The sequence below is a fragment of the Mustelus asterias genome, chromosome 1 (assembly GCF_964213995.1).
Source record: "Mustelus asterias chromosome 1, sMusAst1.hap1.1, whole genome shotgun sequence".
Lineage (NCBI taxonomy): Eukaryota > Metazoa > Chordata > Chondrichthyes > Carcharhiniformes > Triakidae > Mustelus > Mustelus asterias.
In genome coordinates, this window is record NC_135801.1 from 158,215,114 (window position 1) to 158,239,535 (window position 24,422).

A 24,422-nucleotide genomic window follows, 5' to 3' on the forward strand; every position below is an offset into this window, starting at 1 on the left:
TTTGTGTGTTGCACTATTGCCAATATTTTTCTTCCCCTGATGGTGGGACCTGGCTAAGATAACAAATGACCTCTAAGCTGGAGAATAGGTCCAGGTCACAGTGGAGTCAGGGCAGAAACCTTAGTCTGCTTCTCCTGGAGTGTGTTGAGAAAATTCCATGCCTCTAAGTTCCATTCATAGAATCATAGAACCCCATCAAGTCTGCACCAACTCTCTGACAGAGTATCTCCCTTGCCCTTTCACATAACCTTGCATTTCCCATAGCTAATCCATCTAGCTTACACATCTTGGGACACTAAGGGAGAATTTAGCATGGCCAATCCACCCAACCTGCACATCTTTGGACTGTGGGAGGAAACCGGAGCACCCAGAAGAAACCCACACAGAGATGGGGAAAACATGCAGACGCCGCACAGACAGTTGCCCAAGGCGGGAATTGAACTCATGTCCCTGGCACTGTGAGGCAGCAGTGCTAACCACTGTGCCACCATGCCACCCAGGTGGAAATCAATAGGCTACAAGAAATGGATTTGTTTCCTCATTTTATACACAGTGAACCAACAAAGCAAGTTTCAAAGCGACTTGTACAATGTGGAGTGAATATTTTGTATCTGTTTCTGTGCTGTGGGTTCTCTGTATTAGTGCTCAATGGTGAGAGAAATATCCCCGGTGAGCTTTACACCAAAAAAAATGCTTCATCCAGAACTACAAGTACATCATAGAAAACAACAAAAAGAGATATTTGTTATAATCATAGAAATAACTTGAGGAGAAGAAGGAAGGTTTTAGGGGAAGATGAGAAAAGAATGAACAACTTAGGTACTGGGACCTTGATTCACATATTGGGAGTTAGAGCAAAGGCAACATTGATAATAGACATTTATTAAAGCACCCTTTCTAAAGCAGAGGTTAAATAGTTTTCCAAATATGTGAGGTTCTGTATCTTTCAGTATCAGGAAGGTGTATATTTTTATTATTTTTCATCAGATATCTGGTACATTGCTTCAAGAAATTTGAGGGTTTGATGTGCATGTGGTCAGTGTCTTGTTTAGGTTCCAGAGGGACTATGGTAAAAAATAAACAAAGAATTTATATGTGTGTGTTTTATATATAAAACTCCCTAACACATCCAAAGGACATCAGAACTACCTTAGAACGGATGGATTGTTTTGTTATCCTGTTGTGTGCAGGCAAATATAGCAGATAATTTCTGCAGAGTGAGATCTCACTAACAACAGGTAACTGAATCACCAGACAATCTCTTTTGATCGATCTTCAAAAACAGTATTCCATTTCCAAAATAACCCAATATACCTGTAACTGTATGAAAGAAATTCCATGTTTCTGTATAGTTCCTAATGTACAATAATATTTAATCATATTCATGGTTATGTATTAACAATAGCACAGGTTTTAGATGTTGAGTAACCAATTCACGTTTTGAAGCGTCGGAGTTTTTAAAAGTAAGACATATTATAGAATGGTTACAACACATTTATAGAATTTATTTATAGAAACCCTACAGTGCAGAAGGAGGCCATTCGGCCCATCGAGTCTGCACCGACCACAATCCCACCCAGGCCCTACCCCCACATATTTACCCGCTAATCCCTGTAACCTACGCATCAGGACTCTAAGGGGCAATTTTTTTTGTAACCTGGCCAATCAACCTAACCTGCACATCTTTGGACTGTGGGAGGAAACCGGAGCACCCGGAGGAAACTCACGCAGACACGAGGAGAATGTGCAAACTCCACACAGACAGTGACTCAAGCCGGGAATCGAACCCGGGACCCTGGAGCTCTGAAGCAGCAGTGCTAACCACTGTGCTACATAAGGAAGCCATTCGTCCCATCAAATCTGTGCCAGCTCTCTGCAAGTGCTGCTGACCGAATCTTACATTCTGCTTTTCCCCCTGCATTTTTCTTTTCAGATAATTATCCAATTCTCTTTAAAAGTCTCAATCGAATCTCCCTCCACCACACTCTCAGGCAGTGCATTCCAGATTCTAACCACTTGTTGCATTAAAAAACATTTGTTCTTTTGATGTTTCTTTTGTCATTTAGCTTAAATCAGTGCCCTTCGGTTCTCTATCCTTCAGCCAATGAGAACAGTCTCTCCCAATCTACTCTGTCCAGACCGCTCCTGATTTTGAACACCCCAATCAAATGTCCTCTTAATTTTCTGTTCTCCAAGAAGAACTGTTCCAGCTTCTCCAATCTATCCACATCGGTGAAAGTCCTCATCTTTGAAAACCATTCTCGTGAATCTTTTCTTACTCTCTTAAATGCCTTCACATTCTTCCTAAAGTTTAATGTTAATTTATATTAATGTTGCAAGCTATCAAATTTATATTTATCAACTTACTGGGCGGGATTCTCCGGTCTTGTCCGTGCAGGACCCATTGCGAGTGAGAATGGAAAATTTGGCATTCCAGCCAAAATTCTATTCACTTTCAGCAGCACTGGACAATCCTAGCCACGAACAAGGATGGAAAATTTTCAGGCCACTGTATTCAAATCAAACTATGAATTGTGTTAAGGCTGGTCTATGGATTTGTATCTTTGAGCATTAACATATACAGTTTAGTGAAGCTGACATACATAGAGAAAAAAATCACTTGATTTGAAATTAACTTAATTGAAAATTTGGAAGATACTTCTCTGGATGATCAGCCATGCTATGTTTCTATGAAGTCTCCAGTCTTTTATGGATATGTTCGCTTGTTTCAAGTGGGTGCTTGCCATAGAAAAAGATAAAGGAAATTATCTAGGTGGAAATGGGTATTGTATATAGGCCGCCCAACTGCTAGGGGGAGATAGAGGAACAGGTAGATTTTGGCAAGGTGTAAAAGTAACAGGGTTGTTGTGATAGGAGATTTTAACTTCCCCTATATATTGACTGGGACTCACTTAGTGCTATGGGCGTGAATGGGGCAGTGTTTGTATGGAGTATCCAGGAGGGCTATGTATATAGTCCAACTAGGGAAGAGGCCGTACTGGACCTGGCATTGGGGAATGAGCCCAGCCAGGTGGTTGACGTTTCAGTAGGGGAGCAGTTCAGGAACAGTGACCACAATTCAGCAAGCTTTAAGGTACTGATGGATAAAGATAAGTGTAGTCCTCAAGTTAAGGTGCTAAATTGAGGGAAGGCTAATTACAACAATATTAGGCAGGAACTGAAGAATGTAGATTGGGGGCAGATGTTTGAGGGCGAATCAACACCTGGCATGTGGGAGGCTTTCAAGTGTAAGTTGATAGGGATTCAGGACTGCCACATTCCTGTAAGGGTGAAGGATAAGTATGGCAAGTTTTTGGCCAGCAGGATTAAGTCATTGGCCAGTAGGATTAAGGAAAATCCCTAGGCTTTTTATACATATATAAAGAGCAAGAGTGCAGCCAGGGAGAGGGTTGGCCCACTCAAGGACAGGGAAGGGAATCTATACGTGGAGCCAGAGGAAATGGGCAAGGTATTAAATGAGTACTTTTCATCAGTATTCACCAAAGAGAAGGTGGATACTGAGTCTGGGAAAGAATGTGTAGATAGTTTGAGTCATGTTGAGATCAAAAAGGAGGAGGTATTGGGGTTCTTGAGAAACATTAAGGTAGACAAGTCCCCAGGGCCTGATGAGATATACCCCAGAATACTGAGAAAGACAAGAGAGGAAATTGCTGGGGCCTTGGGAGAAATGTTTGTATCCACACTGGCTTTAGAGTAGGTCCCAGAGGATTGCAGAATAGCCAATGTTGTTCCTTTGTTTAAGAAGGGTAGCAAGAATAATCCAGATAATTACAGGCTGGTGAGCCTTACATAAGTGGTAGGGAAATTATTGGAGAGGATTCTTCGAGACAGGATTTACTCCCACTTGGAAATAGGTGGACGTATTAGTGAGAGGAAACATGGTTTTGTGAAGGGGAAGTTGTGTCTCACTAACTTAATTGAGTTTTTCGAGGAAGTGACGAAGATGATTGATGAGGGTAGGGCAGTGGATGTTGTCTACATGGACTTCAGTAAGGCTTTTGACAAGGTCCCTCATTGCAGACTGGTGCAGAAGGTGAAGTCGCATGGGATTAGAGGTGAGCTGGCAAGGTGGATACAGAACTGGCTCGGTCAAAGAACAGTAAGGAGTCTAACAACACCAGGTTAAAGTCCAAGAGGTTTATTTGGTAGCAAACGCCACTAGCTTTCGGAGCGCTGCTCCTTCGTCAGGTGAGCGGTCAAAGAAGACAGAGGGTAGCAGTGAAAGGGTGTGTTTCTGAATGGAGGGCTATGACAAGTGGCATTCCTCAGGGATCAGTGCTGGGACCTTTGCTGTTTGTAATATATATCAATGATTTGGCGGAAAATGTAACTGGTTTGATTAGTAAGTTTGTGGATGACACAAAGGTTGGTGGAATTGCGGGTAGTGATGAGGACCATCAGAGGATACAGCAGGATATAGATCGGTTGGAGACTTGGGCGGAGAGATGGCAGATTGAGTTTAATCCGGTCAAATGTGAGGTAATGCATTTTAGAAGGTCTAATATCGATAGGAAATATATAGTAAGTTACAGAACCCTTAAGAATATTGATAGGCAGAGGGATCTGGGTGTGCAGGTACACAGGTCACTGAAAGTGGCAACGCAGTTGGAGAAGGCAGTCAAGAAGGCATACGGGCATGCTTGCCTTCATCGGCCGGGGTATTGAGTTTAAAAATTGGCAAGTCATGTTGCAGCTTTATAGAACCTTAGTTAGACCGCGCTTGGAATATAGTGTTCAATTCTGGTCGCCACGCTATCAGAAGGATGTGGAGGCTTTGGAGAGGCTACAGAAAAGATTTACCAGGATGTTACCTGGTATGGAGGGCATCAGCTATGATGAGAAGTTGGAGAAACTTAGTTTGTTCTCACTGGAATGACGGAGGTTGAGGGGCAACCTGATAGAAGTCTACAAGATTATGAGGGTCATGGACAGAGTGGATAGTCAGAAGCTTTTTCCCAGGGTGGAAGAGTCAACTACTAGGGGGCACAGGTTCAAGGTGTGAGGGGCAAGGTTTAAAGGAGATGTACGAGGCAAATGTTTTACACAGAGGGTGGTGGGTGCCTGGGAGTCGCTGCCGGGGGAGGTAATGGGAGCAGATATGATAATGACTTTTAAGGGGCGTCTTGACAAATACATGAATAGGATAGGAATAGAGGGATATGATCCCCGGAAGGATAAGGGGCTTTAGTTCAGTTAGGCAGCATTGTCGGTGCAGACTTGGGGGGGCCGAATGGCCTGTTCCTGTGCTGTAATTTTCTTTGTTCTTTGTATTTTTTTCTGAATAAAATAGTTCTTTCCGGTTTCAAAATTTATAAACAATGAGAAATATAGAAAATAGGAACAGGAGTAGGCCATTCGGCCCTTCGAGTTTGCTCCATCATTCATTATGATCAAGGCTGATCATCTAACGCAATAGCCTGATCCCGCCTTCCCCCCTGTATCCTTTGATCCTCTTCATCCCAAGAGTTATATCCAACTCTTTTTTGAAAACGTACAATCTTTTTAGTTTTACTTTCAGTTGTTGCGAATTCACCGTTCTCTGGGTGAAGGAATTGTCTCTCATTTCAGTCCTACAAGGTTTACCTTTGGACTGTGACCCCTGGTTCTGGACTCTCCCACTATCGGAACATCCTTCCTCCATCTACTCTGTCTAGTCCTGTTAAAATTTTATCGGTAAATGGAGAGGATAAGAATCACACTGAGGTTGGGTGAATGAGTAGAATTCTGATTTCCATTGCTGGCAGTGACATCACGGAGTGAAGCGGTACAATTGGGCATGCCTGGCGATGCCAGCAAACGCAGCCTTAAATAAAGGTATGGGGAGAGTGTTAATGATGCAAAATGTTCCCTTAACCAGAAAAGCGATTCCCCTAATTGCTTCTGATGCAATGTAGTTGTTATTGAATGGCTGTGGCTGAGATGAATTACAGCTGGCTTTTCAATAATGTTTACTGGAACGTCTTTCATTGAGAGCACAGTGGAGTGTGTGAGTCCTGAGCTGTCAGTTAAGATGTGTTTAGTTTAATGAGTGAGTTAAGAGGCAAACCAATTAATCTCAAATTTAGAAAAAATCCTCTTACTGATCTTTCTGACCTGCCCAACCCACTAATTTTGCAATTGTAAAATGGTCCTTACACGCCAGTAGTAGCTGCAATAATGGCTACTGCATTAAGCAACAGAATTGATCTTCATATTGGGGATACATGTTCCTTTGCATTGGATGTAAAACAATCCTGATTCATTCAATGAAAACATGAATTGGAGGAAGTGTTTAATGAGCGGCTGAGCTTTTTAAAATTCTTTCACGGGAGGTGGGCATCGCTCACTAGGCTGGCATTTATTACCCATCATGAATTGCCCTTGAGAAGATGGTGGTAAGCCACATTCTTGCACTGCTGTTGTCCATGTAGTGTCGGAGCAAGTAGAGTGCTATTAGGAAGGCTTTTCAAGGATTTTGACTTGGAGCCAGTGAAGGAATGGCAATATAATTTTTTAAAATTAATTTATGGGATGTGGGAGTCACTGGCTAGGCCAGGATTTATCGTCCTTCCCTAGTTACCCTTGAGAAGATGGTGGTGAGCTTCCTTCTTGGACCGTTGTAGTCCCTGAGATGTAAGTACAGCCACAGTACTATTAGGGAGGGAATTCCAAGATTTTGACCTAGCAACGGTGAGGGAACGGTGATATATCGATATATTTCCAAGTCAGGATGGTGCGTGACTTAGAGGGGAACCTCCAGATGGTGGTGTTCCCAGGTTTCTGCTGCTCCTGTTCTGCTGGGTGGTAGAGGTTGCAGATTTGGAAGGTGCTGTTGAAGGAGTTTTGATGAGTTGCTGCAGTGCATCTTATAGATCTATACACTGTTGGCACTGTGTATTGGTGGAGGGAGTGAATGTTAAAGATGGTGGATGGGCACCAATCAAGCGGGCTGCTTTGTCCTGGATGAGTTGAGCTGCATTCATCCAGACAAGTGGAGAGTATTCCATCACACTCCTGACTTATGCCTTGTAGATGGTGGACAGGCTTTGGGGAGTCAGAAGGTGAGTTACCCGCCACAGGATTTCAAGCATTCGATTTGCTCTTGTAGCCACTGTATTTTTATCACTAGTCCAGTTCAGTGTCTGGTCAATGGTCACCCCCAGAATGGTGATGGTGGGGGATTCAGTGATGGCCATGCCATTGAATATTGAGGGGTAAATGGTTAGATTCTCTCCTGTTGGAGATGGTTATTTCCTAGCATTTATAGGGCACGAATGTTACTTGCCACTTATCAGCCCGTCTGGATATAGTTCAGGTCTTGCTGCATTTGGACATGGACTGCTTCAGTATCTGAGGAGTTGCAAATACTGCTGAACGTGTTGCAATCATCAGCAAACATCCCCATTTCTGAGCTTATTTTGGAAGGAAGGTCATTGAGCAGACTGATGTGTGGTAAATTGACCGGGTGGGATTTGTCCTGCTGTATGTACAGGACATACACCCACTCCACCATTACCATTATGCTTGGGGATCAATCCAAGTTGCAGGAGAGCATAGCAGGAGCAGCATTAGGCAGAACCAAAAGTATGGTGCTAAACTGATAAGCTGCAACACAGAACTACATGCACACCAAACAATAGAAGAAGCATACAATTGACAGAGCTGAGAAATTGTCCAGAAACTGAACTGGTCCAGCCATATACGGGGAGGCGATGGCCTAGTGGTATTACCATTAGACTATTAATCCAGAAACTCAGCTAATGTTCTGGGGACCCGAGTTCAAATCCCACCACAGCAAATGGTGGAATTTGAATTCAATAAAAAATATCTGGAATTGAGAAGACCATGAAACCATTGTTGATTGCTGGGAAAACCCATCTAGTTCACTAATGTCCCTTTAGGGAAAAAAATCTGTCAACCTTGTCCTGTCTGGCCTACATGTGACTCCAGAGCCACAGCAATATGGTTGACTCTCAACTGTCCTCAGGCAACCAAGGATGGGCAATAAATGTTGACCAGCCAGTGACACCCATGTCCCACGAATAAATAAAAAAAACCCATATAAATACTGTAGCTACTAGAGCAAGTCAGTGGCTGGAATCCTGCAGCAAGTAACTCACATTCTGACTCCCTAAAAGCTGCCCACCATCTACAAGATGCAAGTCAGGAATGTGATGGAATATTTTGCCTGGATGTGTGCAGCTCCGACAACACTCACAGTTCAACATCCAAGACAAAGCAGCCCATTTGGATTAGCGCCCCCATCCACCATCTTAAACATTCACTCTTTCCACCAACAATGCACAGTGACAGCATTGTGTACTATTTAAAATGCTCAGCATCAATTTGTCAAATCTCCATCGACTGTGCATTCCAAACCTATAACCTCGACCACCCAAAAGGACAAGAGCCGCAGAAGTATGGGAACGCCTACCCCTGCAATTTCCCCTCCAAGCCACACACCATCTTGACTTGGAACTATACCATCGTTCCTTCACTGTCGTTGAGTCAAAGCCCAGACAGCAGTAGTTCAAGAACTACTTTGCAAAGACAATTTGGAATGGGTAGCAGATGCTGGCCTTCCAGTGACACTCATGTCCCGTGAAAGAATTTTTAAAAGTTAGTTAAGATTGTTGTCGCTGCCCCTGACTCTTGCATCATGACTCTTCTATTTTTAATTCCATTTATCTATTTCTCTTCACCTCTATAAAGCGCAATGGGACATTTTCCATATTAAAGGTCATTTTGCAAGTTGTTTACAAGATTGCAGCTAGCAAAATTAGATAGTAAGACTCCCAATTGTCTGCAGCTTTTAATGTTGATTGCAAGTTTACCAGTTACAGCCTTTATTGCCAAGAAGGTGGAGATCAACAGCTTATGTTCATCAGATAAAGACAGGAGCCCATTGTCGTGCATCACATGTTTTATTGATCAATATAAATGCTAAATCACTCTTTACAAGGTATTAGATGAAATCTTAGTTAATTATATTTGTCTTGTTATTTTTATAGCTGGGCTTGTGTGAGAATTGTAAAGCGGCAACATTTGTGTATATGTCCTCTGTTCCCAAGGACATATAAGACTTTATCAGTACTTCTGGACCAAACGTTCTGTCCCACCTCTGGGAAATCAACAGAGTTGATAAACAGGATGGGCTGAAATTCCAGCCCAGATCAAGGGCAGACAGTGGTAAAATCTGTGCTCAGAATTTGGGGAGGAACCAGAGGAAATAGTTTCTCTGTAACTACTCTAAATGAATCCCTTTATCATTTTAAATACCTCAATTAGATCACTGCTCTTTCCAATGAAAGCCAAGTTCATGTGATCTGTTCTCTTACTGTAACCCTTTAAGCCTTGCTATCATCTTGATGAGTGTGCCTACAAGACAATGCTTTATATATTTTCAGAGGGTTAGAGCCTAAAATTGAACATAACATTATCTCAGTATAAAACCCAGTTCTCATGAGGTACATTTTGACATTGGGAGGATACTAATGCACATGGTTCATTTGCCAAGATTAGTTTTTTTTTGTTACAAAAACAGAAACTGCTGGAAAATCTCAGTAGGTCTGACAGCATCCATGGAGAGAGAATAAAGCCAACATTTCGAGTCAGGGTGACTCTTATTTCAGATTCCAGTATCTGCAGTATTTTGCTTTGATCTTTGTTTTTTTTGTTGCTGCTCCGTTTAAGGAACAGTGGTAAAACAATGGGGTGGCACAATGGTTGGCACTGCTGCCTCACAGTGCCAGGGACCCGGGTTCGATTCCCAGCTTGGGTCACTGTCTGTGTGGAGTCTGTACATTCTCCCATATCTGCGTGGGTCTACTCCGAGCGCTCCAGTTTCCTTCCACAGTCCAAAAATGTGCGGGTTAGATTGACTGGCCATGCTAGATTGTTCCTTAGTGTTAGGGGGATGTCAGGGGGATTAGCAGGGTAAATATGTGGGGTTACGGGGATAGGGCCTGGATGGGATTGTTGTCGGTGCAGGTTCGATGGGCCAAATGGCCTCCTTCTGCACTGTAGGGATTCCATGATTCTAAGCCCAGGGTTGCTAGAAACATGGCAATGTAAAATACATGATTAGTGCAAGAAGATCCGACTGGAATGGTGGTAACTTATTGCATAGAATATTTATAGAGGATACATCTGTAGAGTTCATTAAAATATCCTTTTCCCACAGGGTTGTCATCAAAGAGTCCATCACCTAGTGTGAAATCCAAGCAGGGTGATGGATCCTCTCTCAGTTGGACTATGAAACGCTTTCTGGAACCCACAAGTCGCGTAAGCAAACCATTTTCTGTAGCTTGGCAGGCTGAGAATTATTGTAATATAACTCGTATGTTTCTATTTGCTAGGCTGGATCTCTGCAAAAACCTTAATACTTTATTCATTATTAATCTGAAAATGTAATTAAAGTTTCTTGCTGAGTTGCAATCCTGTGTAATTTTATTGTGCCAGCCAGATGCAGATGTTCACAGCTTCTTCAGTCACTGGTCTGTGAAGAAGTTGTGAACATTTACAGCTGATAGCATGAATAAAGAACCCAATTCAGAATCAGCACTACATGGCAGCAGCAGCAGCAGCAGCAGTTAGTGAGTGTGAACCAGCTCGCAGGCAATTCGATAGCTGAGGGATACAAGTCAGTTCTGTCTTCATCTCAGGGAACAAAAAGAAATGCAAAATAAAAGTGTTATAGATTTCTACAGATCAAAAAGATACAGAGTTTAATTCCGAATCTATTGAAATAGAAGTCAGTTGTATGTTTTGCTCATGCTACTTGTAAGTTCAGTAAGAAGTCTCACAACACCAGGTTAAAGTCCAACAGGTTTATTTGGTAGCACAAGCCACAAGCTTTCGGAGCCCGGCTCCTACATCAGGTGAGTGGGAGTTCTGTTCACAAACAGGGCATATAAAGACACAAACTCAATTTACAAAATAATGGTTGGAATGCGAGTCTTTACAGGTAATCAAGTCTTAAAGGTACAGACAATGTGAGTGGAGAGAGGGTTAAGCACAGGTTAAAGAGATGTGTATTGTCTCCAGCCAGGACAGTTAGTGAGATTTTGCAAGCCCAGGCAAGTCGTGGGGGTTACAGATAGTGTGACATGAACCCAAGATCCCGGTTGAGGCCGTCCTCATGTGTGCGGAACTTGGCTATCAGTTTCTGCTCAGCGACTCTGCGCTGTCGTGTGTCGTGAAGGCCGCCTTGGAGAATGCTTACCCGAAGATCAGAGGCTGAATGCCCGTGACTGCTGAAGTGTTCCCCAACAGGAAGAGAACACTCCTGCCTGGTGATTGTCGAGCTCTTGCAACTGGGCCAACGTTGTCTACCCGATACGCTGCAGGAAAGGATGTCCCGAGGCATGGTACATTGGGGAGACCATGCAGACGCTACGACAACAGATGAATGAACACCGCTCGACAATGGCGGGATCTTGGGTTCATGTCACACTATCTGTAACCCCCACGACTTGCCTGGGCTTGCAAAATCTCACTAACTGTCCTGACTGGAGACAATCTCTTTAACCTGTGCTTAACGCTCTCTCCACTCACATTGTCTGTACCTTTAAGATTTGATTACCTGTAACGACTTGCATTCCAACCATTATTTTGTAAATTGAGTTTGTGTCTTTATATGCCCTGTTTGTGAACAGAACTCCCACTCATCTGATGAAGGAGCAGCGCTCTGAAAGCTTGTGGCTTGTGCTACCAAATAAACCTGTTGGACTTTAACCTGGTGTTGTGAGACTTCTTACTGTGCTTACCCCAGTCCAACGCCGGCATCTCCACATCATGGCTACTTGTAAGTTGGCAGGTGAAAGCAGAATTATTCACTGCTTGATACAAATACTCTCAGCATCTTTGTGCATCTTGTCATTCACCAATATTCATGCATCTTTTTGTGTGAAATTTGTTTTTGAGTCTGGAAGGGTAGAATTTTACGTTCCCCCGTGTGGGTTCGGAGGCATGGGGGGGTGTAAAAGTGCATCAATGTGATTCCCCTGCCTCCCAGATTCTCCCCACCACCCCGGGGCAGGCAGGGCTTTCGGGTTGGGAACCCATCAGATTTGGGCCGCCTTCCCCTCTGAGATTTGGGAGCTCTGGCCCTCCCTCCCACATTGGCTTAACTTCCTGACACTGCAATTTCCCCACCTCCCCACGTCCCCGGCATCCCCTACCCTCCCGTCCCTAGCATCCCCGGGACTTACCTTAAGAATGGTCCTGGGGTCAGGACCAGACAGAGAGCTGCAGTACCTCTCCAGACCACTGCAGCGCTGTGCCTGGATGGGTTGGAGAGCTCAATCTGATTGGTCGACAGCTCTCCAAGGCGGGACTTCTTTCCAAGGGTGGGTGGCAGTGGCACCGCTGCCTATCAGAGCTCAGTTTTTTAAAATATATTTGTTAGTGTCACAAATAGGCTTACATTAACACTGTAATAAAGTTAATGTGAAAATCCCCTAGTCGCTACACTCTGGCGCCTGTTCGGGTACACTGAGGGAGAATTTAGCATGGCCAATGCACCTAACCAGCATGTCTTTTGGACTGTGGGAGGAAACCAGAGCATCTGGAGGAAACCCACGCAGACACGGGGAGAACGTGCAGACTCCACATAGACAGTGACCCAAGCTGGGGGAATCGAACCAGGGTCCTCTGGCACTGTGAGGCAGCAGTGCTAACCACTCTGCCACTGGGCAATTGAGTGTGAAATAGCAGTGGGCTTCTGAGAGTCAGTGAGAGCGCATCACACATCGACTCTCAGAATGGTAAGTACCGACTGCTTACCATCCTGAAAATGCTGCCTCAGGTTTCACATGGAGACTCTCAGCATTAGAATCTTAGAATCTTAGAAACCCTACAGCACAGAAAGAGGCCATTCGGCCCATCGAGTCTGCACCGACCACAATCCCACCCAGGCCCTATCCCCATATCCTTACATATTTACCCACTAATCCCTCTAACCCAGGACACTAAGGGCAATTTTTTTAGCATGGCCAATCAACCTAACCCGCACATCTTTGGACTGTGGGAGGAAACCGGAGCACCCGGAGGAAACCCACACAGACACGAGGAGAATGTGCAAACTCCACACAGACAGTGACCCAAGCCGGGAATCGAACCCAGGTCCCTGGAGCTGTGAAGCAGCAGTGCTAACCACTGTGCTACCGTGCCGCCCCATTGTGCTTGAGCTCTTCAGTTCTGCAGATAGATGTTACAGAAACATAGAAAATAGGAGCAGGAGGAGGCCATTTGGCCCTTTGAGCCTGCTCCGCCATTCATTACGATCATCCAACTCAATAACCTAATCCTGCTTTCTCCCCATGATCTTTGATCCCATTCACCCCAAGTGTTATATCCAGCCGCCTCTTGAATACATTCAATGTTTTGGCATCAACTACCTCCTGTGATAATGAATTCCACAGGCTCACCACTCTTTGGGTGAAGAAATGTCTCCTCATCTCCATCCTAAATGGTCTACCCTGAATCCTCAGACTGTGACCCCTGGTTCTGGACTCCCCCACCATCGGGAAATATCCTCCCTGCATCTGCCCTGTCTAGTCCTGTTAGAATTTTATAAATCTCTATGAGATCACCCCTCATTCATCTGAACTCCAGCGAAAACAATCCTAACCCAGTCAATCTCTCCTCATACATCAGTCCCACCATCCCCGGAATCAGCCTGGTAAACCTTCACTGCACTCCCTCAAGAGCAAGAACATCCTTTCTTAAAAAAGGAGACCAAAGCTGCTCACAATACTCTAGGTGTGGCCTCACCAAGACCCTGTATAATTGCAACAACACATTCCTGCTCCTGTACTCGAAACCTCTCACAATGAAGACCAATATGCCATTTGCCTTCTTTACCACCTGCACCTGCATGCTTACCTTCAGTGACTGTTGCACAAGGACACCCAGGACCCGCTGCACACTCACTTCTCCCAATTTACAGCCATTCGGGTAATAATCTGTCTTCTTGTTTTTGCTTCCAAAGTGAATAACCTCACATTGATCCAAATTATACTGCATCTGCCATTGATTAGCCCACTCACCCAACCTGTCCAGATCATTCTGAAGGATCTCTGCATCCTCGTCACAGTTCACCCTCCCACCCAACTTGGTATCATCTGCAAACTTTGAGATGTTACATTTTGTTCCCTCATCCAAATCATTAATCTATATTGTGAATAGCTGGGGTCCCAGCACCGATCCCTGTGACGTCCCTGTGACAGTGGGCGAGGATATGGCAAATGGAGTATAACGTTGATAAATGCGAGGTTATACACTTTGGAGGAAATAATAACAAATGGGATTACTATCTCAATGGAAACAAATTAAAACATGCTACCGTGCAAAGGGACCTGGGGGTCCTTGTGCATGAGACGCAAAAGCCCAGTCTGCAGGTACAACAGGTGATCAAGAAGGCAAATGGGATGTTGGCCTATATTGCGAGGGGGATAGAATATAAAAGCAGGGATGTCTTGATGCACCTGTACAGGGCATTGGTGAGGCCACAGCTGGAATACTGTGTGCAGTATTGGTCCCCTTATATGAGGAAGGATATATTGGCATTGGAGGGAGTGCAGAGAAGGTTCACCAGGTTGATACCGGAGATGAGGGGTTTGGATTATGAGGAGAGGCTGAGGAGATTGGGTTTGTACTCGTTGGAGTTTAGAAGGATGAGGGGGGATCTTATGGAGACTTATAAGATAATGCGGGGGCTGGATAGGGTGGAGGCGGAGAGATTCTTTCCACTTAGTAAGGAAGTTAAAACTAGAGGACACAGCCTCAAAATAAAGGGGGGTCGGTTTAAGACAGAGTTGAGGAGGAACTTCTTCTCCCAGAGGGTGGTGAATCTCTGGAATTCTCTGCCCACTGAGGTGGTGGAGGCTACCTCGCTGAATATGTTTAAAGCGCGGATGGATGGATTCCTGAGCGGTAAGGGAATTAAGGGTTATGGGGATCAGGCGGGTAAGTGGTACTGATCCACGTCAGATCAGCCATGATCTTATTGAATGGCGGGGCAGGCTCGAGGGGCTAGATGGCCTACTCCTGCTCCTATTTCTTATGTTCTTATGTTCTTATCCCACTAGTTACTGCCTGCCAATTTGAAAAGCACCCATTAATTCCTACTCTTTGTTTCCTCGCTGCCAACCAGTTTTCTACCCATCTAAATACACTTCCCACAATCCCATGTGCTTTAACTTTGCATGATAATCTCTGTGCGGGACTTTCTCAAATGTTTTCTGAAAGTCCAAATATACCACATCTACTGGTTCCCCCTTGTCAAGTCTACTAGTTACATCTTCTGTGTGGGTTTCCTCTGGATGCTCCGATTTCCTCCCACAGTCCAAAAGATGCGCTGGTTAGGCGCATTGCCCGTGCTAAATTTGCCCTCAGTGTACCCGAACAGGCGCCAGAGTGTGGCGACTAGGGGATTTTCACAGTAACGCCATTGCAGTGTTAATGTAAGCCTACTTGTGACAATAATAATAAATAAACTTTAAAAATAAAGAAAGAAAGACCATGAAGGTATCTGGATTAATCGCCGGTCTGTGTTGCGTTGGCGAACCTCAGTTGAGCTCAGTAATGGTGTTACACTGGCCTTGAGTATTGCTGAGATGGGGAGGCGAAAACAGTCAGCTGGGGCCTTCATCCCTGTTGTTATCAATTGACTCCTGCTGAAAAAAACACCCAGGTCAGCCAGACTAATCAGTGCCCAGGCTCAACCTTTTACTAAGATGTCAGGGCCCAATAGAACTACACCCTAATTTCCTGACCTGTTTTCTTTTTTTCCTGCCATTTCCTGACCTGAAGTCCCTTCAGGTCAGGAAATGGCAGGAAAAAAAGAAAACAAATTCATAACGTGTTCGTAAAAGGAAATAGATCTCTAAAATTCTCAAAACACATAAACGTGAAGTATTATGATGCGGTGTTCAGACCTTGAACCTAAATTGGTTTCTGAATCAAAGTCCCATTAAGTTACCCATTGATGATGGCTAAAATGACTATGGTAAGGCCTCCACCTATACAGGCTGTAAAAGTTGCATTTTGAACATTCCTGTTTGAGAGCTATTTTGGACAACATAGCATCTCAATGATTCATATATTGTTCTTAAATGTCAAACGTCATTGGACTTTTACAACTCCAGCTTTAGCATAAAAATTGGCACAGCAAAATAAATCTGTTGTACTGTGGTTAGTAAGGTTTTAGCCAATCCTTTTTTCAAGTACTGCAGTGTATTTCATACCAATATTTAGTTCTATGACATTTTTACCCAGTTTAAAATTTTCTGGATGAAGGCCTTTTTCACAGAGACCACTGTGTGTGAAATGGAATCACACTGTGTCTCCTGCCAATGCAATACGGCCATCCAAGATGGCTGCCGATACCTGCCTACGTACGCACACTTCCTATTCGTGCTGAGAAATCCAGTGACGCCACTGCAGCAGCCTGCAGAGTGGCAGAAGTGCGAGGGGAGGATTTGCAGAAGGGAAACTAAAATCCTTTATTTGTGAATATTTTACTGCAGTTGGGCAGTGTTTCTAAACTCTGTCTCACTATTCCAGTAATGTAAGTGGGTTGTAAGTTGCTGTGAGTGTTAAGAGTATTATATGGCCTCCTCGAACACTCACAGCAACCTACAATCCCGTTATGGTTGTGAACCTGATTATGCCACTGATGAGGGGGCGGGGAAAATCGGAGATTGTGATCTCGCCGATTTCCGGTTTTTGCCAGATTTTGAGCCCCCTCCAATGATCTTGCGCATGGAAAGTGCGGACTCAAAATCTCATCTAGTGACTCGTGGGATACCACAGGGATCGGTGCTGGGACCCCAGCTAATCACTATTTTATTAGTGATTTAGATGAGGGAACTAAATGTAATATCTTCGACTTCACAAATGACACAAAGTTGGGTGGGAGGGTGAGCTGTGAGGAGGATGCAGAGATGCTTCAATGTGATTTGGACAGGCTGAGTGAATGAGTAGCAGATGCAGTAAAATGTGGATAAATGTGAGGTTATCAACTTTGGTAGCAAAAACTGGAAGGCAGCTTATTATCTGAATGGCTATAGATTGAGAGAAGGGAATGTGCAACAAGACCGGTGTCCCCGTACACCAGTTGCTGAAGGTCAGCATGCAGATGCAGTAGGCAGTAAAGAAGGCAAATGGTATGTTGGCCTTCATAGCGAGAGGATTCAAGTACAGGGGCAGGGAAGCCTTGCTCCAATTACAAAGGGCCTTAGTGTGTTTTGGTCTCCTTATCTGAGGATGGATGTTCTTGTTACAGAAGGAGTGCAGCAAAGGTTTACCAGGCTGATTCCTGGGATGGAGGGACTGATGTATGAGGACAGATTGAATCAGTTAGGGTTATATTTGCTGGAGTTTAGAAGAATATTAGGAAATCTCATAGAAATCTATAAAATTCTAACAGAACCAGGGTAGATACAGGAAGGATGTTCCCGGTGGTGGGGGTGTCCAGAACCAGGGGTCATTGTCTAAGGATAAGGGGAAAGTATTTTCGGATTGAGATGAGGAAATATTTCTTCACCCAGAGAGTGGTGAGCCTGTGGAATTCGCTATCACAGGAAGTAGTTGAGATCAGAACGTTGTATGTTTTCAAGAAATAATTAGATTTTGTCTTGAGGTGAAGGGAATCAAAGGATATGGGGAGGGGAAGGTAGGATCAGGCTATTGAGTTGGGTGATCAGCCATGATCATAATGAATGGCAGAGCAGGCTCGAAGGGCCAAATGGCCTACCCTTGCTCCTATTTCCCATGTTTCTTATATTTCTATTAAAAACTGTCAAAAACATCAAATGCACCAAGTGCTTTTCCCAGCAGTGAAGATCCGACACTGGCTCTGATAATTTAATACTCTTCCTAAGTCATGACCTAGACTTGTAAAACTTTGTCCTGAATTTAATGAGCATTGTCAGAATTAAACTGCTATCTATTGATAGGGTGAGATGAAGTAAGGTGGGATGAGGCTAACGTGGAGCGTAAGCACCAGCAGAGGCCTGTTGGGTTGAATGGCCTGTTTCGATCCTGTAAAATTCTATCTAATTCTATTCTTCTTGCAGCAAGGGTCACTGAGTTCAGAAGCGGAACTCTCCCAGTACTTTTCGCACAATATTCCCAGCCATTCGTCACTCTCGGATACGACGGTCACAGCTTCCAGTGAGGAAGAACACCTGCGACAGAAGAATATAAGTAACTCCTTGGATGATGGTGTAATTCCCCCTCTGACTCCAGGTTTGACTCATACCAACTTGTTTTGCTTCTTGATGGCGCTACAATGGAATCAGATAATGAGGATTGATTTTCAAAGTGACATTCTATATCTACTGTATATCTCATGAGAATGAAAAATATTAGCCTGGCAATTACCATGAGAGCCACTGGTGAATGAACACTTAACATACTCATTGCCATTACTGCATCTTCTAATTTAATCATAGAATGGTTGCAGTGCAGAAGGAGGCCATTTGGCCCATTATGCCCATGCCAGCTCTCTGCAACAACAACAAAGCTAGCCCCACTCCCTGTCTTCTCCCTGTAGCTCTGCAAATTCTTCCCTTTAGGAAATTATTGAATTATTTTTTTAAAAACAAGAATGGCTGTTCCTCCACCACCACATTCAGGGAGCACATTCTAGATCATAACCACACTGTTGTCGCCTTTGTTACTTTCTTTTTCTGTTCATCTTAAATTGGTGTGCCCTGGTACTTAACTCTTCCATCAGTGGGAACAGAGTTGCTCCATAATGTTGGCCCAATATTTATGGGACTTCATTTGGGGGATAGATGAAGACCAGCATCCTCAAACGCTTAGCCTGTCCATTATACTAAAGCAACCTTCTGTCAATACACCCCTGGAGTTGTCCTAAGAAGCTGGTAGTTGGGGTTTAACCAGGGCCTTCCTCTGAATGGCAGTTTTGTGGGTGATTGCATTCATGTTTTTTCTTCACTTGTCTACTTTGTGGGTGCTTCACAAAGAATGTAACAAAAATAAAATTACTTGTGTGTTTTTAGTTCCTAAAAAAATTGGAGTGTCTAAGCCAGAAGTATCCTCGGTCTCCCTGAGCAACGGAAAACCTGTTGTACCCATCAACAGGCATGTGGATGTTGTTCGGCAGTCCAGCCTGGGTGAGAGTCCCAAATCAATCCGCAGTCCTCTTCTACGCCAGAGGAGAGTCATTTGCTATGATGACATCAGTGACGATGATGACTTTGTGAAGCCCCAGGATAACGTTCGACTCAAACGGCCTCAGAGGGACGCTGCACACAAGATACCCGAGGAAGATTCAGGGATTATTATAGCCACATCTTCTGTCGAAGTGGATGATGAAAGCCAAGATGGTGAGTTGCTCAGAAATATCAGCAGTGATGGAGCCACTCCTCTGTACGGCAGCTCACTGGAGTCTGAGGACAGCTCAATGGAGCAAATGGTTGACTCACCCTTCATGCCACTTAAATTCTTTGAATCTTCCAGCTCTATTGAAACTAATCACAGCAACCTTGGTATCAAGGAGGGTCAGGTGGAGACCAAGCGATCACCCAAACTTGAACACAAAGCAGTCACCAGAGTGAAAAGCATGATGAGCATTGAGTGCCCACCAAACCTCCTGAAGCAGAAGAATGATGAGCAACATTTACCCTCCACTAAACCTGTCGCAAGGCCACTGCCTCATAGCAAAAAGGCAGAAAGCTTAGACAGCGCAGGACTGTACTGTACAGAGACTGTACATCTTTCACGGAAGGAATCAGAATCATTCGGATTGGATTTGGAAATCAAGGCTTCTCCCCTGAGAGTTCTGATAACAGGTTTACAACCAGGTGGAGCTGCCGAGAGAGTAAGTTTTAAAGTTCAGTTGTCTGATCCATGGTTTATCATGTTCAAATAGATTAACAGGAAATAACACTCAAATCTTCCGTATGAGTGAACTATGCAAATTTAAGTTACAATCAGATGGTGCAAGTATGGCTCTGTCTCCTTAATTCATTTAGACTCTCCTCTGGTGTAATAGGGCAGCACGGCGGCACAGTGGTTAGCACTGCTATCCCACAGCGCCAGGGACCTGGTTTGATTTCCGGCTTGGGTCACTGTCTGTGTGGAGTTTGCGCGTTCTCCCCATGTCTGCATGGGTTTCCTCCGGGTGCTCCGGTTTCCTTCCACAGTCTGAAAGACGTGCTGGTTAGGTGCATTGACCTGAACAGGCGCCGGAGAGTAGCAACAAGAGGATTTTCACAGTAACTTCATTAGAGTGAATGTAAGGCTACATTTGATACTAATAAATAAACTTAACTTCATGTGAAGAGCAATGCAAAGAACGTGATTGAAGGACTTTATTGACAGAACACGTGGTGTTTGTTGGTTCGATGTTCATAATTTCATGTTGTGCTTATATTTCATCCATTGACCTTTCTACAGACTGATTTTAAATTTAAGCTTATTTATTGGTGTCACACATAGACTTACATTAACACTGCAATGAAGTTACTGTGGAAATCAAAAACAGAAAAAAAATGCTGGAAAATCTCAGCAGGTCTGACAGCATCTGTGGAGAGAGAATAGAGCCAACGTTTCGAGTCCGGGTGACCCTTCTTCTGGCTCTGATGAAGGGTCATCCAGGCTTGAAATGTTGACTCTATTCTCTCTCCATAGATGCTGTCAGACCTGCTGAGGTTTTCCAGAATTTTATGTTTTTGTTTCAAATTCCAGCATCCACAGTATTTTGCTTTTATCATATTGTGAAAATCCCATAGTCGCCACACTCCGGCGCCTGTTTGAGTACACCGAGGGAGAATTTAGCATGGCCAATGCAACTAACCAGCACGTCTTTTGGACTGTGGGAGGAAACCAGAGCACTCGGAGAAAACACATGCAGATGCGGGGAGAGCGTTTAGACTCCACACAGACAGTGACCTAAGCTGGGAATCGAACCCGGGTCCCTTGCGCTGTGAGGCAGCAGTGCTAACCATTGTGCCACCGTGCTGCCTCTTTTAAGAATGATGTAAGCTGGGAGCTCTCGGTCAGTAACATTCACAATGGCGATGAAAGGCTGAATTTAACCAGCACTCTAGAGATGGGCTATGAGGTGGGGATAAAATGGGGACTGAAGGTAGACGTGGAGTGCCCATTGCCTTTTGTCCGCCATGGCATGAACGGCTCTCCTGTTCCACAGCCCAACTGGGACACTGAAGTGTCACATTAAGGACTCCTCATTGGGCTATGTTCGCACACACATTGGTAACCCTGACTCGAATGACCTTTCTTTGTATGTGAATTGGAATAGGGTGTATTGGCAAGTTAACTGGGGGAACATCATAGCTGAACCCGCTCCTCTGCTCATCCAATATCCAGTGTTTACTAGTGGAGTTCACTAGAGGAGAATTAGAGAAACCTAGCTGTTTCCCACACCCCCACCCCACACCCAACAATTAACCAGAGGCATGGGACAAATTTTCCCGTTCCGTCCACCACGGGAATCATAGCAGGCAAGGGGCGGACCATGGAAAGGTCCATTCACCTCAGGTGGGATTGTCTGGCTTTGGGGCGAGCAAAATCCTGCCCATAGAAGCCAGCTTTACTTCCCCACTCCTTGGCTGAAATCAGGTGACTCATCTGGGAGTCAAACCTGGGACATTCTTGAACTATGTGCTTCAGCCATGCATCGTACTTCTTTTACTAGGTTCAAGGTGCGAGGGCCAAGGTTTAAAGGAAATGTATGAGGCAAGACTTTTACACAAAGGGTGGTGGGTGCCTGGAACTTGTTGCCGGGGGAGGTAGAGGAAGCAGATATGACTTTTAAGGGGCATCTTGACAAATATATGAATAGGATGGGAATAGAGGGATATGGGATCCGGAAGCATAGGGGGTTTTAGTTCAGTCGGGCAGCATGGTCAGTGCAGGCTTGGAGAGCCAAAGGGCCTGTTCCTGAGCTGTAATCTTATTTGTTCTTTGTTCCGTCAAATAATATTTATCTGCTGACCCACAGGGAGAACTTACATTTCCAGAATTTAAATTTGGTATTTGCTATTGCAGAAGAAACATTTTATTTGTAGCCAGTAAAGTCAGCGCTACGCACGCCTCAAAATCTCAGCCATTCATTTATCTTGAGCCGAGCGACTAACGATGTACTTTGAACTTTATGATGTTTGAGTTTCTGGAGTCTGTCTAACTATTGAAAATGTAGACTTTACACTTGGTCCGTTGATAAAATACATTCCAGTTACACGCATAATCACGGCATTACCTTTTCTAGGAATCTAAGGGAAAGCTTGGTCCTGGAGATGAAATTATCCTGATTAATAGCTCACCAATCTTCAACATGTCTTACCAAGAGACCTGCAACTTTATGTACGACCTCCCACCCTCCATCACACTTGAAGTACGGAAACCAGTATCAGGTAAGCGAAGAGTTGGGTTTTTTCATTTGATTTGATTTGATTTTGATTGAATTCATTATTGTCACATGTATTGGTGTAGAGTGAAAAGTATTGTTTCTTGCGCGCTATACAGACAAAGTATACCGTACATAGAGTACATAGGGGAGAAGGAAAGGAGAGACTGCAGAATGCAATGTTATAGTTATAGCTAGGGTGTAGAGAAAGATCAACTTAATATTAGGTAGGTCCATTCAAAAGTCTGAGAGCAGCAGGGAAGAAGCTGTTTTTGAGTCGGTTGATACGTGATCTCAGATTTTTGTATCTTTCTCCCGACGGAAGAAGGTGGAAGAGAGAATGTCTAGGGCGTATGGGTTTTGTGGTTTGTGTTTGTGATTGTGAAAAATCACAAGGAGTGCTACCTTCCTGAAAGCTTCCTGAAAGCAAGCAATCCAAAATGCCTACTTGAAGCAGGGACGTCATGCATTCTGGTACAGTTTTGTATTACCTGCTCACCATCTAACTGTATCCTGAATCTGGCACAGTGGCACTGCTGCGTCACAGCACCAGGGTCCCGGGTTCGATTCCCGACTTGGATCACTGGCTGTGTGGAGTTTGCGCATTCTCCCCGTGTCTGCGTGGGTTTCCTCCGGGTGCTCCGGTTTCCTCCCACAGTCCAGATGTGCGGGTTAGGTGGATTGGCCATGCTAAATTGCTACTTAGTGTCAGGGGGACTAGCTAGGGTAAATGCATGGGGATAGGGCCTGGGTGAGATTGTGATCGGTGCAGGCTCGATGGGCCAAACGGCCTCTTTCTGTGCTGTAGGATTCTATGAATGCACGCAATAGAAATAGCTTTGGGCTGAATTTTACCTTTGGGGTGCGTTCCCCCTCCCACTCATCACGTCATTAATCAATATTACACAGGCTGACCGATTAGCAGTCATCCAGCGGGAAACACTGGGAAAGGCTGAGCGTTGCCGGGGAGGAAGGACACCAAAAAAAGGGAATGAGCGGGCTGGTGCTTTCAGTGGGTTCCCTCACGGGCACAGCCGCAGTGGAGATGTCTGAAGGAGCTGCTGTCTTGTGACAAATAATTATCAGTTGAAAAACTATGCCATGAGTGTCCGGGCAGCTCAATCATACCCGGACCTCAGTCCCAAGACACATTTGTTCATTTTATTTCAGCCTTCTCCTTTCATCCCGCCCTGGATCCAGGCAACAGCTAAAATTTGAAGTACCCCTGGCCAATCAGCCCACCTGCCAACTGTAAAGGCAGACAGGCAATGTAAAATCCCAGTCAATTGCTGTTTAATTAATTTAAATTGGCTTCTTGATTATCTGTGGGTGCGCTAGCAACTCATGCCTGCCGATTAAAATATCACTCAAGGACATGATAATATTGGGACACGCACCCAATGTCTTCCTGCACAAGTTTACCTACTTCCACCTCAGGCACATGCCCACCTGAGCAACATAAACTTCTGACCTTACTCTTCGATTCATCCCTTGTACTGGCTTTTTGTGCAAGTTGTTTATGAAGCTGTTGCCAGTTACTTAGAACAAAGAACAAAGAAAATTACAGCACAGGAACAGGCCCTTTGGCCCCCCAAGCCTGCACCAACCATGCTGTCCGATTGAACTAAAACCCCCTACCCTTCTGGGGACCATATCCCTCCATTCCCATTCTATTCATGTATTTTTCCAGCTGCCTCTTAAAATTCACTGTCATATCCACTTCCACCGCCTCCCCGGCAGCGAATTCCAGGCACCCACCACCCTCTGTGTAAAAAACATGCCTCGTACATCTCCTTTAAACCTTGCCCCTCGCACCACAAACTTATGCCCCCTAGTAATTGACTTTTCCACCCTGGGAAAAAGCTTCTGACTGTTCACTCTGTCCATGTGCCTCATAATCTTGTAGACTTCTATCAGGTCGCCCCTCAACCTCCGTTGTTCCAATGAGAACAAACCAAGTTTCTCCAACCTCTCCTCATAGATAATGCCCTCCATACCAGGCAATATCCTGGTAAAT

General features: G+C 44.5%; 1 protein-coding gene across 3 annotated transcripts in view; it reads left to right on the forward strand.

Moving 5' to 3' along the window:
• The window catches only part of pdzd2 (PDZ domain containing 2), a 486,622-nt gene that overhangs the window by 423,644 nt on the left and 38,556 nt on the right, over positions 1-24,422 (forward strand). For all 3 annotated transcript variants that reach the window (XM_078221651.1, XM_078221659.1, XM_078221668.1), the window contains 4 exons: positions 10,184-10,284; positions 18,084-18,255; positions 19,035-19,855; positions 22,268-22,412. In XM_078221651.1, the coding sequence (XP_078077777.1) occupies positions 10,184-10,284; positions 18,084-18,255; positions 19,035-19,855; positions 22,268-22,412 (1,239 nt within the window). The remainder of the gene's footprint in view (positions 1-10,183; positions 10,285-18,083; positions 18,256-19,034; positions 19,856-22,267; positions 22,413-24,422) is intronic.